Source organism: Manacus candei, unplaced genomic scaffold, assembly GCF_025592945.1.
Source record: "Manacus candei isolate 608988 ecotype Guabito, Panama unplaced genomic scaffold, ASM2559294v1 h1tg000026l, whole genome shotgun sequence".
Taxonomy (NCBI): Eukaryota; Metazoa; Chordata; class Aves; order Passeriformes; family Pipridae; genus Manacus; species Manacus candei.
In genome coordinates this window covers 515,580-534,518 of record NW_026138074.1, presented here as the reverse complement: position 1 = coordinate 534,518, position 18,939 = coordinate 515,580, and the positions used below count along the sequence as shown (strand labels likewise).

At 41.8% G+C, this 18,939-nt stretch overlaps 1 protein-coding gene across 2 annotated transcripts; it reads left to right on the top strand.

Annotated features, from left to right (window-relative positions):
* Nucleotides 1-577: 577 nt before the first annotated feature.
* FKBP9 (FKBP prolyl isomerase 9) lies at nt 578-18,048 on the top strand. Of its 2 annotated transcripts, XM_051789163.1 has the most exons (11): nt 578-1,008; nt 4,766-4,911; nt 5,521-5,710; nt 6,370-6,515; nt 8,657-8,846; nt 10,934-11,079; nt 12,324-12,510; nt 14,368-14,513; nt 16,005-16,168; nt 16,763-16,845; nt 17,671-17,745. In XM_051789163.1, the coding sequence occupies exons 1-10, from the start codon at nt 755-757 to the stop codon at nt 16,811-16,813; spliced, it is 1,620 nt and encodes a 539-aa protein (XP_051645123.1). In that variant the 5' UTR covers nt 578-754; the 3' UTR covers nt 16,814-16,845; nt 17,671-17,745. The 2 variants fall into 2 exon arrangements, with proteins under 2 accessions (XP_051645123.1, XP_051645122.1); XM_051789162.1 differs by lacking the exon at nt 16,763-16,845 and having other exon boundaries at nt 585-1,008; nt 17,671-18,048.
* The last annotated feature ends 891 nt before the right edge of the window (nt 18,049-18,939 follow it).

The following is an 18,939-nucleotide window of genomic DNA, read 5'->3' as shown; positions in this document are numbered from 1 at the left end:
TTCAAACAATTCTGTGATTCTATGATTTTTCTCTATGTCATTTGCAAAGTTTCCCTGACAGGGAGCTGCAAATCCCTGTGACAGCACTGGTGTATGTCAAGCATAATTAGCCAACACAACCTCGTATTTTTGAGGTTTTTGATCTATAGTGGAATATTTACGCTGGGACTTAAAACCTGCAAATACTCGAAGTCGTGCATGGACTACGTGTGCAAGCAGAGTGACAAAAAGCCGTGATGCGGGGTCGGGTCAGTCGCCGTGCCTTCAGTCCCTCCCAGGGCGACCAGCACCGCTCCCAAGAGCTTCGGGGAATCCGCGGGAAATGGCGGGGGAGTGTTTAGGGCTTTCGGGGTCCGCCCGTGTCCCGTGCCACACCCGGGAGCGAAGGAGCGGGGGCGGTCGGGGGCAGCGCCACGTCGCACCGCCGGCCCCGGGAGGGGAGGGGGGCGGCCGCGGGGGCGGCGGTGCGGGCGCTGCTCCGCCGCGCTCCGAACTGCGCAGCCCCGCGCCGGGCGGGGGGAGTCGGCGCCCAGGCTGCTCCTCCCCCGTCCCGGTGGGAGCGCTTCATCCACGTTTGCAAGTTTGCAGCGGCGGGAGGAGGAGCGGGCGGGCCGGGGCGGGCGGTTTCCCTTCCTTCCTTCCCTCCCTCCCTGCCCGTTTTCCCTCTCTTCCCTGTTTCCCCCCCTTCCCTCCATCCTCTCTCCCTCCCCTCGCCGCCTGGTGCGCCCCGCGGCTGCCCCGCTCGCTGCTCTCCATGGCGGGGCCGGCGGCCCGGCGGCGGGGCCCCGGCTGCGGGTCGCTGCTGCTGCTGCTGCCGGCGCTGCTGGAGAGCTGGGCGGCGTGCCAGGCGCCGCCGGTGCCCGCCGCCGAAAGCCCTCCGGACGGCACCGAGCTCGGCGTCGAGCGGCGCTTCGTGCCCGAGAGCTGCCCGCGGGCCGTGCGCCCCGGCGACTTCGTGCGCTACCACTACCTCGGCGCCTTCCCCGACGGCACCCGCTTCGACTCCAGGTCTGGCATGAGCCCGCCGCGGGGGACAGCCCCCTCGGGGTTTGGTTGGTGTGAGGGTGCGCTTCGGGGGGAGAGGGAGGTCCTGGTCCCACGAGAGTGTTTCTTGCGGATGTGCAGAGGTTGTGGCGCCAGGCGGAGGCTGCGGTTGAGGTTCCGTTCACGTCCCGCTGCTTTTTCCCAGCTATGCCCCGTGGGTCCTTTTGGTGTGACCATTCTGTCAGCGGCAGGATGGGCAGTGTTGTACAGCGGGAACGCGGGACACACACACCACCATGGGAAGATGTCTTTGAAACGAGAAAGGGCAGAGGGCTGGGTCCAGTTCGCTGTAGTTTGCCCTTATGGATCCCCACCACGTTCTTCCAGCTGCTTCTCCAAGGCACTGAGTGGGAGCTTTGTGCTCCAAGAGAGAAGACTATAAGGTTATTCTGTTAGCCTTAGCCTGGTAAACAGGAGCGTATGCGGTATTGCAGTCTCTCACAGTATTTAGTGATTTCCTGCCCATTTCTTTCTGTACATTTCCTATGTCTTCTCCAGGCTCAAACCTACTCGAACTCAGGTGTTTCTGAATCATTATACTTGCCAGAAATGTGAGAATTAACAGGCTGTACTTACATAGAATTTTTTGGATGAGTTCCCCTTGAGTAAATGTGACCTATGTACAGTGAAGTGCCTGGCCGCTTTCCTGCTGTTATTTTAGCATCAAGAAGCCTAAATAGTGGGATCAGGAGATTGTGAAGGATGTTGATGCTGCTGACAGCTTATTTGTTTTTTCTTGCTTCATTCATTGCCACTGATCAAAGTATTACTCAGAAAAATAAAGCAAAATGTATTTTCAGTAATCCTGGTAATCTGCCTTGTGCTTCAAGGAAAATCTACAGCCTTAGGGAAATAACTATCCTTCAAAGTAAGCTCAGTCCTTCCTCTGAAGCTGACTTTATGTAGTATGCCAGTAGTGCCGTTTCACCAGCACTTCTCTGGATAAAATGTGGGATGTGGTACCTGGTGGTTCAGCTGGTGTTGGTGCAGTCGCAGTGAAAAGGCACAGCAAGGGCAGTGAATTCATTGGCAACTGACAGGCCTGGAAAATAAGCCTTAGCTGCAGATGTGAGGACACAGAAAGGCAGCATCCTTGTGGCTCATTTTACAAATATGTGACAATTGGGAAACTGGCCACGTGTTCAGAAGTTTGTTTCTAATTGCTGCAGATACATACTGAGGCTTACACCCTGAGCTGTACCAGCAAACTTGTGCATTGAGGCAGAGCACCTGGAGGGGCTACCCAGGTGCTGGCTCTCCTTTTAGCTCCAAATTCCTTGTCATTTGGTTCTGAATTATTTGGGGCAGTTCTGTGCAGAACTGTACGATAATTGTCTCTTTGTGTCCTCTAAATATCAGTAAATAAGTAGTAATGATGATGGTGTAGTGTAACTTGAATATTTTTATGTCCATCTTAATTTCAAAAGGGTGCAAAACATCAGGTTTGTTCAGCACAGGATTTTTTTCTGGATGACAGCTTATGCTGATGTACACTTTCATTATTCACTAACTATGGTCTTTTTTAAGAGTAATGACAGTGGTTTATCATGTTAAGACAGTGGAAAAGTAGGAGGATTTTATGTCCTGTTGGTTAATGGAAGAAATATTTTGGAGTGTTTGTTGTAAAATCTTTACTGTTCCCTGCATACAAGTTAAGGAGATTCAGTCAATTTATACAAAAGTTAGCCTATTAGAAAGCCCATTTTCCTATTTCTGTTCATTTGTTTGCTTTTTTTTTTTAAATTTATGAACGTGCTTACCAGCATTAATTCAATCAAACACTACTATACAGTCTAGAAAATACTCTAGATGTCGAACTAAGGGCAGTTTTATTTTGTTCTTCAGCTGTTGTAAGTGTTCTTGAGTTTTAAAATTAGTTTTCTGTATTTCCAAACAGAAGGTAATAATACTGCTCTTTGTGTTAAAAGGCTGTTGATAAAGTTGTTCTAATCATGACTGTGTCACATAAATGAACTAATATGCCTGTTTATTATTTTTCTTTTGCATCAGCATTTGCATTTTGATTTCCATGGCCATAAAATAATTTGCACTTTAAAGTCTGAATTGAATTGCCTAGTCATCTGCTATTAATTTGGTAAATTCCACTAATGGAATTTAATTTTGCTTAGTTTTAAGGAATCTGCAAAGTCAGTCCTCCAAAGCTGTATGGTCTGATCACTGCTTTGTTCAGTTGTCTGCTTAACATCAAAGTTTTCTTAGTTGTGCATTTATTTTTATTAAAGAAGCTCTCCTATTCTAAGTTCATCCCGGATACATTGCCAGACTTTGTTAATTGCTACAAAATACCGTTTTTGGGGGTTTCTTGTAACTTGTTATGTAACTAATCTTAACATCTTAATTATGGTTTTGTGTGTGTAATAGAATTTGTCAGGAGCTAATTTAAATATTTCCCGTCCTTTCCTGGGGGTGGGAATATTTGTGGAACCGAAAGTGAATGCTCAGTATAGAGGGTTGTCTATTTTAGGGGAAATGTTTGCCAGAGCACAAAAAAAAAAAGGTGGAGCACACAGAGAGATTGCTTAGTAAAATATTTGAGAGATTTGAGGGTCTGGGACTGTTAGGAGGCTCAGTGTGTTGTGGAAGTGATGTGTACAGTCTTGGAAGGAAAGTTTGACATCATTTCCCTAGCAGTATCTAGCTGGTGGCTGCTTTCCAAAATATTTTAGCAGGCAAAGAGGCGCAAGCCTTTTTTTTTTTTTTTCCAACTCCCCCCCCGGTCTGATTTTTATCTAAAAAAGAAAAAAAAACAGAAATCCTTGAAATTATAAAAGGAATTCAAGCAAATGGAAGCAGTAAAATCTTAAAAACAGACATGAAGCCTTTGAACTGCTTTCTGTTGTATGTTTATACATCACTTCAAAAAACTAAATAACAGCAGTAATTCAGGCATAGCAAAGTGAGGTCCTCGTGCAGATTTAAGGTGGTCAAACTAACCACTTAAGCTGATGTTAGTGTTCTTCTGTGGTAACGCTTCTGTTCTCCATCCCCTCTGGAAAACTGTAAATAATTTAAGTATCATTTCTTTTACCTTTTGAATTTTTATGTATTATCACAGAGGAGAATCATTTAGCTAGCTCTCTTGTTTCTGGATCTGGTGAATGTGCTGTTTAAAACGTGTCTCTATACTTTAATGAGAGCTGTGAATGTGGAGGAGAAAATAAATAAATAACCAATTGGCAAACCTCACAGCTATTACTCAAAAAGGCATATTTTCACTTTCTCCTACAGAGATTCCCCACCTGTGATGTCTCACATCGTAAAGCTTATCAGTCTTGTGCAATATTTTTGTGGTGTTACTCACCAAAATCAATATGCTGAGATTAAACTGTGGGAGCAGTCATCCTTTTGTATCACATAATAGCGTTTGATTCTTCCTTTTCTTCCTTAATTTTCCAGTACTGCTTATAATATTAGTGTGTAAATTAGCTGTTAGTAGTTATGGGCTTTGGGTGCCCGCAGTACACATTGCACACTGCTAGAATGTGTTTCAGATAGACAGTGAGCAGTGAACAGAAGTAGAACTGGGTTGAAGTCTCGGAAGCACTTGGATTTACCTCTTTTCTTAGCAGCTGCCTTGTGATGAAATTATGCTAACAGGGCAAGAGGGAGACCAAGGTAGAGTTAAACTCTCTCCCTCAAGGAAAAAAAAAAAGTCGAATGGGGGGTAAATGAACTCTTTTGTCTGCTTTTCCCCCTTCAGCTATGACAGGGGATCAACATTCAACGTGTTTGTGGGCAAAGGTCAACTTATTGCTGGGATGGACAAAGCTCTGGTTGGCATGTGCGTGAATGAGCGGCGGTTTGTGAAAATCCCCCCCAAGCTTGCCTACGGAAGTGAAGGCGTCCGTAAGTACGACCCCGAGCCAGTGAATGAATAGCTGGTTGTGTAAGTGATCCAGCAGAAGAGATAGAAAATGGAATCACAGAAGAGAAGGGTAGAAATTGCAGGTACTGAATTTTGGAGAGGTTCTCCCCTGTCCTTCAGGGGTGTTTGTTAAGCCTGTAGCCTAGCTTATTTCTCCAGACACCCTCTGCATGCTGAAGGGAGAGCTATTTGTTGACTGTAGAGGACCTTCAGCAAATAAACCTTGCCACTAAAGTTCACTATTTATTTATATCTGCCTCACTGTTAAATACTTACTGTGGTTTGGCATTGCAGAGCTGCACAAGTTTTTATCAGTGCCAAAAGCAGCTTTGTTCTACAGCCTCAGAGAGGCAACAAGTGCTAACTCAAGATGAGTTTGCTTGATGGACAGCTTTGATAACAGTTCACCTTGCCAGATTTCCCCCCTTAAATATCTGCAACAGTGGCAACAGCCCAGAGAGTTATAAGCATAACAAGGAATAAGGTGTGCATTAATCATTCTTTTTAGGGTATGCGTGGTTTGGTTCCTTTTCACTGATGCCCTGTATAAAAAGGGAAACAAAACTGGATGTGTTGTTTTGCTTTTGCAGCTGGTGTGATACCCCCCAATGCTGTGCTCCATTTTGATGTGCTCCTGATAGATCTTTGGAACTCAGAGGACGAAGTGCAGGTTCAGACTTATTTCAAACCTGAGAAGTGTCCTCGGACAGTCCAGGTGTCTGACTTTGTACGGTACCATTACAATGGAACATTCTTAGATGGAACCCTATTTGATTCCAGGTATGCAGCTGTGTTGTGTGGGTGTATCTTAATAGGTATCTCACAATCATTTGCTCCCCTTTCACCAGTGTAACAATAAATGCCCATTGCCCAGAAACACAGGAAATGAAAGCTAGCATCATATGTCTGTTAGTAATTTATTCAGGGATTATAGGATAGCAGTACTGACTAAAACCAACAAAACTGTACATTATTTCTGAATGGGCATTACGAACACAGATGCTTTTTTTTAATTTTAAAGTCTGTATTTATATTACTGTTTATTGCAGTCAAAGTCTCTGTAACCACTGCAGCATCGATACAGGTTAGATACAAGTTTTATGAGCTAAGCAGAGTTTGTAATGAAATCAAACTACCAACACTTTCCTACTGAGATTTTAAGTGTACTGTGTGTATTTTGTCAGAGCTCAGTGGAAAATGGTGCTTTAATAACAGCTACCATTGTATTTGTGAGTGACTTTTCAAAGCCCCTGTTAGGTTCCTGACATAGCTAAGCTCTCTGGGAAACTCTGCCCACCCAGCCCTCGGTAAAGGAAGGACCAGTACTTTTGGAGTAGCTCGTTGTGAGTTACATTGTGGATTTAAAGATTGATTTTGTTCTTTCCTGTGGCTGTCTGACATTTGGTTGTGGGGCTTTTTTTTTTCTCCCTCATTTTTAGCCATAATCGGATGCGAACTTATGATACCTATGTGGGAATTGGATGGCTGATTCCTGGCATGGACCAGGGGCTCTTGGGAATGTGCGTAGGAGAAAAGCGCATTATCACAATACCACCTTTCCTTGCATATGGAGAAGAAGGAGATGGTAAAAGTTATTCCTTTAGTTATTCCTTTTTTTTTTCTCAATCCAAGTGAACCGTATTTTAAAACAAACTCAGCTTTCTATGTTTTAAATTTATGGGGAGCATTATTACTCAGTTCAGACAGACAGAACAAAGTGGTGGAAAGAGAGGTTCAAAATGTGTCATGTACAGGATTGGATTGGTTAGAAAGTACAAGATTTTTAAAAAAATTAAACAGTAAATTGCTTTACAGACATATTGTTGATATAATTGTAGTATATATATGCTGAAATTGTATTTCAATTGGGGAATATAATCTGTGATTAATATCTAGTGGAGCCAAAAACTTGGAGACAGGTGACTGCATAGTTCTTTCAATGACCACCACAGAAAGCATAAAACTTTTGGGGAAAAAAAAGGTATTTTTAATTCCAATTTTGGGGTTTTTTTTGCAACCAATGCCTTAGCAATAACTACAAGATAAATTAATTTTTTTGTGAGACTAAGCAGCCTGGAGATCATACACAGAGGTCCCCATTTTAAATGAGGGGGCAGTTAAGGATAGTTTGTGACTCTTCCTTGTATTTTTACTCTGCTCTGATGTTTATGGATGTGTCTGTGGTGTACAAGGTTTCATACGCCTTCCATGGTTTCTTTGCCATTAACTGTGATAGCCATCTCCATAGATAACAAGACTTTGTGAAGTTGTGTTTCAAAATTTTGCTGAGATCTTTAACTCAGTGGTTCTTGGTCAAAGCAACCCACACTGTAATTTGTACATTGATGGGAAAGTAGTTTTTCACTGAGATACTCAATTTGTCCTTCTTCAACTTCCACCATGGGGTCTGTTTTGATATTAACAGGATGGGAGGAGCAGATGTACCAGATTTGTATTCTAATGGTTATTTTGTGCACTTCCACGAAGTGTGTTGGGAATACTGGTAGACTAAACCATGCAGCTCAGATGGAGCTGGTGTGTGTTGACTATGATGGGTGTTGCTGAAGAGACAGCTGTTTTCAGTGAGGCAGTGCCATCACAGTACGAGCAGTGTAAAATTTTTGATTTGGAGAATTGAGTGAAAAACCCACTGAAACAAAAAATGACTAACTGGAAGCAAATTTGCAGAGAGATCTAGACAAATTAGAGGGCTGGGCAATCACCAACCGTATGAAGTTAAACTGGATTCTGCACCTGGGATGGGGCAGCCCTGGATGTACAGGTAGACTGGTGAACAAGACGCTGGAGAGCAGCTGGGGTCCTGGCTGATGGCAAATTGAATATGAACAAATATGAACAAATATGAGCAAATTGAATAATGTGCCCTGGCAACTGGGAGGGTCAACCGTGTCCTGGGGGCCGTCAGGCAAAGCATCGCCAGCCGGTCAAGTGAGGGGATTGTCCTGCTCTGCTCTGCACTGGGGCAGCCTCATCTTGAATATTGTGTGCAGTTTGGGGCACCACAATATGTAAGAGAGACATTAAGCTCTTAGAGAGCGTCCAAAGGAGGGCAACAAAGATGGTGAAGGGCTTTGAGGGGAAGCTGTATGAGGAGTGGCTGGAGGCGTTTGGTCTGTTCAACCTGGAGAAGAGGAGAACTCAGAGGACGAAACGCAGGTTCAGACTTATTTCAAACCTGAGAAGTGTCCTTGGACAGTCCCAGTGTCTGACTTTGTACGGTACCATTGAGGGGAGACCTCATTGCCGCCTACAACTTCCTCGTGAGGGGAAGAGGGGGGCAGACACTGATCTCTTCTCTGTGGTGACCAGTGACAGGACCTGAGGGAATGGCCTGAAGCTGTGTCAGGGGAGGTTTAGGTTGGATATTAGGAAGAGGTTCCTCACCCAGAGGGTGGTTGGGCACTGGAACAGGCTCCCCAGCGCAGTAGTCACAGCACCAAGCCTGACAGAGTTCAGGAAGCATTTGGACAATACTCTCAGCCACATGGTGTGATTCTTGGGGTGTTCTGTGCAGGGCCAGGAGTTGGACTTTGATGGTCCTAGTGGGTCTGTTCCAACTCAGGATTCTCTATGATTCTAATTTATTTTAGAAGGGGAGGTGCTTGATATTTGGCAGTAGGTTACTTTTCTTCAACAAACATGTTTAAGCTTCTGCTAGAACACCTGCTGTTTCTTACCATGTTTTCTGCTCTAACACTCTTGTAGGTAAGGAGATTCCTGGCCAAGCTTCCCTCGTCTTTGATGTGGTTTTGCTAGATCTCCATAACCCCAAAGATGGTATCGTTATTGAGAACCAGGTTGTGCCTGAATCTTGTGAGCGGAGAAGCCAGACAGGAGACTTTCTCCGATACCATTACAATGGCACGCTTTTGGATGGCACATTATTTGATTCCAGGTAACCAAACCATTCAGCTCTACAGATTGCATTTCCAGTTTGGACTCCTCTGTCTTGTCCATAATGTACCCAAGTACAATTCTTTGCTTTTCCTTCCTTTTTGAAAATTTTGGGTGGACTTGGAGTCTTCTTAAAAAATTCATAGAAAACTTTTCCCTATGAGAGGAAAAAGAACTGGTTTGGACTATGACAGTGTCACAGGCGCCATCTAGGGGCGGTAACCCCCCGGTGAAGCCATGAGTGCTTTGGGCATGAGAGCCTGAAGACTCTTTGCCCTTCAGAGTTTATCTGCCAAATAGGTAATACCACTGAAGAGAGAGAAAATAAATATGATACCCATTTTATGTCCTGAAAATTGTGAATCAGTGTACTAGTGGCTAGTTTGAGGTTAATTGTACTTGAAAACTGTTTGCATTTTGAAGGCTGCTGTCTTTCAAGACTGAATTATAGAACCACAGAATTGAACAAGAGGGTTTCTGTGATAAAGGAATAGGGATTACTTTCACAGTAAATTCAAAGCTCTCTGGGCACATGAGCCTTGTGTACAGAATCATATGATGAATAATACCCTTGTAGCTTTCTGTCACTTTTGTTACTCTTAATTGAGCAGTGCTTTACTATCCCACTCCAGCTTTCAGAACATCTGGCAGAAGTAGCTAAAAGGAGATGAAAATGAGCCAATGTAAATGTTTTATGAAATAAACTCATGGAAAAATGTTTAGTACTACAACAGCAGCTGTCGCTGTAGACCTTGATTTGCAGCTTATGAAAGCTTGTAAGTTAAGAGCCTAAATCTTGTCCACAATGCACCTACCCAGAATCTTTCTTTTTTGAGATGTAAATGAGTACTGTCTATAGTAATTAAACAAATTTTGAAAATAACTGTATTACTTATATTAGGGTTGTTGTCAATAAATAGTAATAAGTGCTTTGTAGACAGCAGCCTCTACATCATTCTGGATTGCTGACAGTTGTTAGAGGGCACATTCATTAGAGCATCGTATCCTGACCTTCTGCAGAATTCAAAGATGAAGAAATAGAGCAGCTAACAATAGTTACTGGAAACCCTGGAGTTAGTTATCCAGGAGAAAATTTGTTACTAGTACGGGGAATATGCCAAAAGCACTGTGAATGGCTGGTTTTCAGAGCTGTAATAATATTTTCCTTTGCTTTTTTGCTCTGAAATATTCAGCTGCAGAACTGCCCCTGGGTAGCTCAGCCAAGGCTGTCTTCTGGACTTAGAGCAGTTGAATAAACCTCTGAATTATATCAGGGTCTGGTCTTGTACTGGTCTTGTTCTTTCTCAGAGCTACCTTGTAAAGATTAATTGAAACCTTTCTACCTTTTCTTCGTTGGGCTGTGCCTTTGTGTAACATGCCTTGAAGAAAGGCAGAAGACAGTCATGTCCTTGTAATAAGCATCAATTGCCATTGTAGCCTTGTTTTATTCTATCATTAGGTGTTGTAGCAGGTCCTTCAACCTACATATAAGTGGTTGACATGGTTTGGGAAGGAGGGATAATGTTGATACTGCTTTGTTGTAGTGACTCATTTTAACGTTGTGCATCCCAGAAGAATTTATTTGTCCCTCCTGCTCCTTGTAGTAGTTGAACTGCATAGCTGTGGTTGTGAAATGAGGTAGTTTGAAGGATGTCTCATGAGAATGAACGTCAGCCGTATCTAGTTGATAAGTACTTATTAAAGTAGTGTCAGGGCAGAGGAAATTTTAAAGAAGAAAACTAATTTTTTTTTTAGTTACTTGTCAAAACTTGTTTTGTGCTTAGTCTAAAATACATAAATAAGTGTGATTTTTCTTTCAATATATAGTAGAAATGAATTTGCAAATTTGCTAGCTGTTCTCTAGCTAGGGTCCCACTACTGGGTAATAAGTGACACGTGTCACTGGCTGATGAAACCTGGTGGCCTGGATTCGTGGAACATGGTGATTGCTTTGTTCTTCTCTGGTGCTGGTTAATGACCGTGTGTTTTGACCTTAACTGGTTTAAGAACTGTGTTGCAGAGCTATTGCAAGATTCCATGTTTTCTGGAGTACCCCTGACAGTGCTAAAATGCAAATATTTTCCATAGTTATTCACGAAACCATACGTATGACACCTATGTTGGGAAAGGTTACGTCATTGCTGGAATGGATGAAGGTTTGCTAGGTGTGTGCACTGGTGAAAAAAGAAGAATAATAATCCCCCCTCATCTTGGATATGGAGAAGAAGGAAGAGGTGAGCTTGAATTTGCTTTCAAGTCTTCCATAGTTAATGAGGTTTTCTTTATTGTTTAGTCCATCTGTGTCTGTTTTCATTTTTCTGGCATTTTAAAAGTTTATGAATTAGTTCGTTATTTTGTGGACATAAAACTGACAAGACTACACCCAGAATATGCAGAATTATTTTAATTAGCTCAATAGCTAGGACAATAAGAATACAGAACAATCTCACATGTAATTGGTAGCCTGAGCTCATTTGAATAATTGGTGTTTCAAACAGACTGGTACTTGCTGACCGGAATTTGTTTGGATAATTATTGTCTCAGGCAGATTGGTACTTGGGTGCCAGGAGCTCTGCACTGTGAGATCTTCCCACCTGTGTGTCTTAAGCTCTGTATTCTGAAGGAGTTCATCCTGTTTTCTTCCCCATTCCTTCCACAGCCACAGGTTTTGTGGAACTTCTAAGCCGCCTCTGTAAATGGTGGATGCATGTAACAACGAAGTATCTGTGTATGTATAACATACAATTAACATTCTTTTGGGAAAACTCATTAGTACCTAAAAGGATTGCTGTGAGAGGTTGAATATGATAACCCTTCTAGCCAACATGGTGTTATGGCTGGTGTTTCAAGAGGTGGCTTCTGGGATATTATTTGGATAAGTGCCTTAAAAGAAAAGCCTATTTTCTGGGACTGCAAAGTCTGTGCTGTTGATTTGAGAATTAGACTCCTTTACCAACAAACCCCATTCCTGGGTCTGGATGTATCTGTCAGTTTTGGTAGTGCAATTACACATAATCCTGGGGAGGCAGGGAATAAGTTGCCTCTTATCAGGACATTTAAAGGAAATGTAACTTTTCAGATATAATGACATTCTTTGAAGCACGAGAACTCCTATGAGAATTTTGATGATCAATACTGAATTAGTACGTCAAAGATAGATGAGTTATTTAGGATGGTCACAGGAAATATGTGATTATTGCTTCATTTCTGCATAATTTTCAATTTCAGAATAATAAAAATTTTTTCCTTCACTGTTGAACTTTGGAGTGCATGTTTAGTGCTTTCCCACTGGTTCTCTTTCCTACACAGGATGCAGCTTACATTCTGTTGCATCTTTTAATTCTGAGTGAGAAGAACAGAATGACTGAGTAACAGATGCAGCAGGAATACATATTCTTACAGGGTGCAGTACCTGGTCATCATAAGCCTGTTGGGGTACCGTTTCTTTCTCTATTTACCTAAGTTGTTTCCTATTTAGGAAAGATTCCGGGATCTGCAGTGCTGGTCTTTGACATCCACGTGGTTGACTTCCACAACCCTTCAGATTCTGTGGGCATTACTGTTAACTACAGACCTTCCAACTGCACTGTACTAAGTAAGAAGGGAGATTACTTGAAATATCACTACAATGCTTCGCTCCTGGATGGTACTTTGCTAGACTCGACGTAAGTATTTGAATGATCTGGTAAGGAAAATATTCCCAGCAGCTGTAAAAGCAGAATGAATTGCCTGCAAAGCAAGCTGTCAGGGAGTAAAGACTTTTTAAGAAAAAAAGTAAGTATTTATATAGAATGTATTTTTCTTTTTATGTCTGCCTGCCTAAGATGTATAGGAGGAGGAAAAGAAAAAGGCAATCTGTCATAGCATAATAAGAGAACTGGGAACAAAAAGGACGTGGGAGTGTGCTGGAGAAGAACATAAACAGTATGTGTGGAGTGATGAAACAGTTTGTCTGCATAGCATTCTGTTTAAATGGGCTAATTCAGGTGTCTGGACTGGTAATGCCAGGACAACACAGGGCTTGTTATGGATGAACTGTCCTGGTTTATTCAGTTTTTTAGTAGGATTTTCACTCTGTGCTGATTCAGTGCTTCTGAGAGAGGTCTGGTTGGGCTGCTTGGTGTGATCTTATTAAAGATGTCTTGTGTGTGGTTTATAGTGGATAGTCACCTGTCATGTCTGTACTGCACGTGGGTGCTGATTCTTCTGTACTGTGGTGCTGTGTTGTCAGCATGGAGAAACTGTCAGAGGGCTTGATCATGATGGTGATGATAATGTTCCTCTTCCTCCTGCCTCTTGACAGTGGGTTTATGATGGAAGCAAGAGATTGCTCCAGTCTGTCTCCTGTAGAACTAAAGTGAGCCTGTGACAGTGTTTGCTGCAGCTGCAAGAATACTTCTGCTAGCTTTTTTTTCCCCCTTTGTCTTTTGGATAGCTCAAGTCGTCCGAATATTTTATTTTTTGGAAGGGAAGTTGGGAAAAACTATTTTTAACTAGGTTATAGTTAACACAGGAATCAGCTCATAGGTTTCACAGGATACACAATAGTTTGCAGAGCTGAAAAGCTGCCTTAGATTGGTGCACATGATGCAGTGCTGTAGGCAAGTATGTATACAAGTAATGTGTTTGGATTCAAAACACCTTTTATGTGACAGGAAGGCTGAATTCCCATTTTGTAGCAGGAACCAAGCGACACTGAGACTTATTCAAAGCAGTTTATAGAGTATCAAAGATCATGAGTCATGTGCTCCTAATTTTAAGGCTGACCTCGTAGCCACTGAATTGTTTTCTTTCCAAATGATACTCTGTTATACAAGCATGTCCTGCAGAGGCACAGCCAAGACAAATAACCAAAGAAAGGAGACCAACAGAATAAAGTCTTAACACTGCACACTTTGCTTTTAGAATCACAATACATGTTTAACTTCTGGGCTTTTAACTTGTGATAATTTCTGGTTTTAGAAATGAGCCACACTCAGCAGGGTATAATTCAAAATTTAATATGAGTAAATAGCAGCAGTAGTAGTATTCTTCCAGGCTGTTTTGGTTAAGTAAATACGTTACAGTGACTGATTTAATTTAAAGGGATAGCTGATCTATGGGAATGCACCCAGATCCCCATATAGGAGTGATGGATATGGGTCAAATGTACATCTGGAATTTTTACATCTGCCAAAAAGTCCAACTGCAGTAGTTAAAAACATGTGAAAGGCAAAAGCCCTATCTTCAAGATAAAATGCCTTGGGGTGTAATTGGCATGATTAATGATTCTAATTGGATTTCATTAAAGAAGCCTATAATTTTAGTGCCAGAGGACATGTCAGCAGCAGGGACATGTCTGTTTGGTGCTGGATGTAACTCGAGAACAACCTCAGGTAACTTTTTGGTAGAACAGAGCATTTGCCATGAAGTTAATTTTTGACAGTGACAGGACACTAATTAGAAGTTTTTGTGGTAATTTTGAACAACAGAAATTCTGCGTGTTGAGGGTGTTTTTTAATTCTTGTTTCCTTCCTCTCTAGACACAGCCTTGGCAAGACTTACAACATAGTTCTTGGATCAGGACAGGTAGTAGTGGGGATGGACATGGGCCTTCAAGACATGTGTGTCGGGGAACGACGAACAGTTGTTATTCCACCTCATCTTGGTTATGGAGAAGATGGAGTTGGTAAGTGCACATCCACTTAGCATCCCTTGGGTAAATGAAACATGAGTATGCATGTTTTGTTACTTCGTGTGTACTAGGTCCTAAGGTGAGTGTGTCTTAGCTGCTTGAATGGGATTTTTTTAGAGATTTTTCATTTCATTATTTTAGACACTCCCCCCCCCCCATCCCATTCCCCAATGGAATGAACATACTGTCTGTTTTTGGAGTCATGCTGTTGCTGTGGCCAACAGAAAGACCATCACAGTACAAAAGGGAACACATGCCCCCAGTAATGTTGCTTTGTCAGAACAGAAAGCTCCAGGCAGTCTGGTGTTGCAGAGGGATGTAAACGCTGTTCTCCATGATAGGGAGCTGGGTGCTCGCATTTGGACATGCCACATGTTATTCAGAAACAAAACTGAAGGGGGCTGGTCAGCACTAATATGTTGGGAAATTCAAAGAAAACTCAAAATTGGAAACTACGTGAACTGAATGTAGGATGTGAAACAGTGTATTGGTGCTGTTGAAACCCCAACACCAATACATTTTAAGGAAACTTTAGAGCATTGAGGCTTGTCAATTTTTAATGGCAGGGACAGCAGTAATAAAAAGAGCAATGCAGAAGTGACAAGAACTTTCATGTCCCTGTGTGTGTTGTTGTTACTCATCTTCCAAGTTAAAAGACTTAAGGGAAAGGACTCTAAGAGGAGGTCATCAAGATCAACAAATTCTGATGTATATGGAAACATTAAGTTGTTCTGGTCTTTGAATAGCTCCAGAACAGTTTGTAGTTTGTAAAGACTGTAGGGCATCATGTACCACACTGAAAGGAGAATTAATTTGTGTTAAGAGATAAGAATTTCCACTGAGTGCATTTCCATTAAAAATTAAGAGTATTATATATACAACATTTTGTACATAAATTTATCTATTATATAAAAGTGCATAGTTATATATAATAAATTGAAAATTTCCTCATAACATAAAAAGTCTACTGTGTTTAATACCTGTCATAGGTATCTACCATTGTTCAAGTTACATTTGATAAGCATGGTCTGAAACATTGCATGAGTGTTTTGGTATATACCTGGCTCTCTGAGAGATTGCTTGTTTGCAGTCTCTTGCAAATAGAAGATTAGAGGTGACCTTGACTTTTCTTTTTCAAGGATAAATTAAACTCCTTCTGTGGTTTCTTTGAGGTAACATCCCAAGTTGTTGCAACTCTGTTGAATCTCACAGGAGTACACTGTGTATCTGCTAGATAAAGGAAAATTGATTTATTCCCACAGTTTTAGTTTTATAAGTAAAAAAATTGATGCAGTTTTATTATGAAAGCTTTTTTTATGTTTTGATCACCTCCCTGAAGTGAGCAGGAAGATTTGATGGGCTCGGGATCACAGAAGAGAAGTGCCTGTTGGAGCGGGAAGATAAATTTAATTATAGATTAAAAGGAAATATACCCTTTAATGTAAGTGAGGACAAATACCCATCTTTGATGTTTTTTTGTGACAGAAGGAGAAGTGCCTGGTAGTGCTGTATTAGTTTTCGACATTGAACTGCTGGAACTGGTGTCTGGCTTGCCTGAAGGGTACATGTTTGTATGGAATGGGGAAGTCTCTCCCAATCTTTTTGAAGAAATAGACCAGAATCATGATGGAGAGGTTCTTTTGGAGGAGGTAAGCTGAAACAATGAAAACACCTGCAGTGGTTTTCTCCTACCACTATCATCAAGATGTTTTCTCTTACCATCATCAATGCAGATGTTGAAGAAGGGGGTCTCTCCTCTTCTCTTCTTCTGACATGGTGTTGTCAAGTTAACAGGGAGGCAGCATGTCAGTTATAACATGGTTATTTTGCTTTAGAAATAGAACCAGAAAGAATCAGATCCTTAGGACACAAGTGTAAGAGGCGGAGTTGGTATCCAACAATCCTTCACTGTATCAACCTTCTCAGTGGCCATTAATTGGCAGTTTGAGATGAATTCCTGAGCCAAATCTGAGCCTGCAGCAGTATGTCCAGGAACTGTCTAATCACTTCTGGAGCCTGACAATGCCTGCAGTTGCTCCTTCCATGGGTGAATTGTGTGCTTGTCAGTGGGTGCCCTACTTGAGGGCTCTTTGCCTTTGCCACACCATCTCTGATAATATAAACCTCTGTGAGGTTTTCCTCTGCATTTTAACTCAGGAGTTCTATTTTTTTCATTCTCTTCTTAAGTCTTCTTTGTCACCTTTCTCTGTCATTCTGTTTTGTGTCTTTCCTCTCTGGAGTAGAGCTGCCTGCAGTGCTCAAGGGGCAGATTGTGGCCCTATGGAACAGCATGAGATGCCTTTGACGATTTTAACAAGCTAATGGGGTAAAATCAAAATCTTGTTTTCCCTTTTTCTAGCACTGTCTTCCACCTCTTTGTTTTACTTCCATCTCCACTTCTGTTCTTGCAGAGAACAGAAGAGCTTTTACTGGTTTAGAGAATGAGGTAGTATGTGGCTTTTGCTATCAACATCCTTCTGGTCACCTAGTGGGGAGGAGAAGGAGAAGCCAAGGAGATACGAGAGGATGCTTGGCTTAAAAGGTGTAAATGAATGTCAGCAATAGCTCTCATTGCTGAAGCTCATTTAACAAGTAGCACCAGAGATAACAGTAATTGGGAAAGTTGTGTTTGTCTTTCTGGTTTTGGCAAGCCAGCAGTACGACTTCAGTCAGATGTTGTATCACCTTTAGTATCACCTTTAACAGCTTCATCATACATACTGGGAGAAAGGTCTTTAGGGAAAACTGACCTTACAACCTTCCCCACAGAGGAGTCAAGTGGAAGACATAATGCCTGAAGCTATTTTAACAAATCTCACGGTATCCTGATATTTAAAGTCTCATTTCTGTGTTTCATTCTTTTTCTCTTGTGTGTTGCTTCTTGTAAAATACGGGCGTATGTCTGTAAGCTTCATGTATTGGCATGCAAAACTACACTCTCTGGAGTGACTAAACCTCCTGTGTCTGTCCTAATTAGTCCAGTTTAGGTGGCAAAATTTATAGGGTAGTAAGAGCATACTTCTACGTACATCTAATAAAATTGTAAAATGCTGGATAGTCGATGACAAGTAAATGCTACTTTTGACATACTCTTCAGTTTTAAATGTCCATTTAATTGTGAGCTGTTTTCTTCTCTTTTCCCTCTGCTTAGTTTTCAGAGTACATCCAAGCTCAAGTTGATTCTGGCAAAGGAAAACTAGCTCCTGGTTTTGATTTTGAGAAGATTGTTAAAAATATGTTCACCAATCAAGACCGGGATGGAAATGGTAAAGTTACTGCTGAAGAATTCAAGTTGAAAGATCAGGAGGCCAAAGAGGAACACGATGAACTGTAAAGATAAGAAAAAAAGAAGAGTCCTGAGCTGACCTACTGTTTGAACATGTGTACTGGAAGGGGTTTTGGCAAGCATGGTTCTGGAAGGATAGCCTGGGTCTGCCTGTGCTGAGGTGTGGGTAGGCTCTTAAAATAGGAAGAGATTTTCAGTTGGAACTGTTAGGTATATCTGAAAAAAATGTTAAGTGCCTCAAGGCAGGATGTATAAACAGGTAGAGTGTACAGCCATATGTGGTGTCATGATCCATGTGATCTGTTTTTATGCTAAAGATCAGAAGTTCTCATTGAACAATACACGGTCACTTGGATGGATGGTAGAGAGAAAACTTACCAAGTGCTTTTAAAAGAGTTTTTAAAAACCTGCTGTATCAGAAATGCTTGTGCAGGAGAATGAACCAAAATATTCCCCATGAAAACAACCTGTAAAAGTTGTTAGCTGTTGATCCCAGTTCCTTTCAGAAGGCTTGAACACTCTTTCCAGTAACTGAACAAACTCACATGGATATTTGCCAGCAGAAAATCTGATTTGCAAATTGCAGAACGTGCAAGCGATGGCTGTGCCATTGCAAAATTTCAATAAGCTGTGAATTAAATTAAACAGGCCTAGAATCAATACTGTGTATGTGTTGGGGTTTTACCTCACAGAATAAAAGTTTTCTTCCATCTGTATTGTATTGAGTTAGTAACCTTGTCTCTTGCTGGCCAGGGTTCCCATCAGTGATTCCAAAACCTTTCCAGTTGCAATCCTATTTATAGTTTTGTTAGACATTAAATATTAGTATTACAAGTCCAAGTGCTGTCATAAATACTGGATACAGTTGATTTTGTGTGGGGCTTCTGTCTCCTATTTTGGGAATTGCTAGACTAAGGAGTAAGTGCTTAGAGCTTAAGCAGCAGAGCAGTCTGCAGTGGCAAACAAACAGACAGACAGTGATAAAATCAAGAAATAGGCCCATCTGTTTGTGTGTGCAAACATTCTGGCCTATCCCTCAACACAGAGTCAGCCCTGAGAGTGCTGTTTAGATTATGTGAGCTCTTGAGACAGTCACCCGTTAGCTCGATAAATGGAGCAGAGCTGCTTAGCACT

Coding starts and splice junctions, on each gene's coding strand:
- FKBP9 (XM_051789162.1), top strand. CDS start 755: ATGGCGGGGCCGGCGGCCCGGCGGCGGGGCCCCGGCTGCGGGTCGCTG. Junction 5,711..6,369: donor GGAACCCTATTTGATTCCAG/GTATGCAGCTGT, acceptor CCTCATTTTTAG/CCATAATCGGATGCGAACTT. Junction 11,080..12,323: donor ATATGGAGAAGAAGGAAGAG/GTGAGCTTGAAT, acceptor TTTCCTATTTAG/GAAAGATTCCGGGATCTGCA.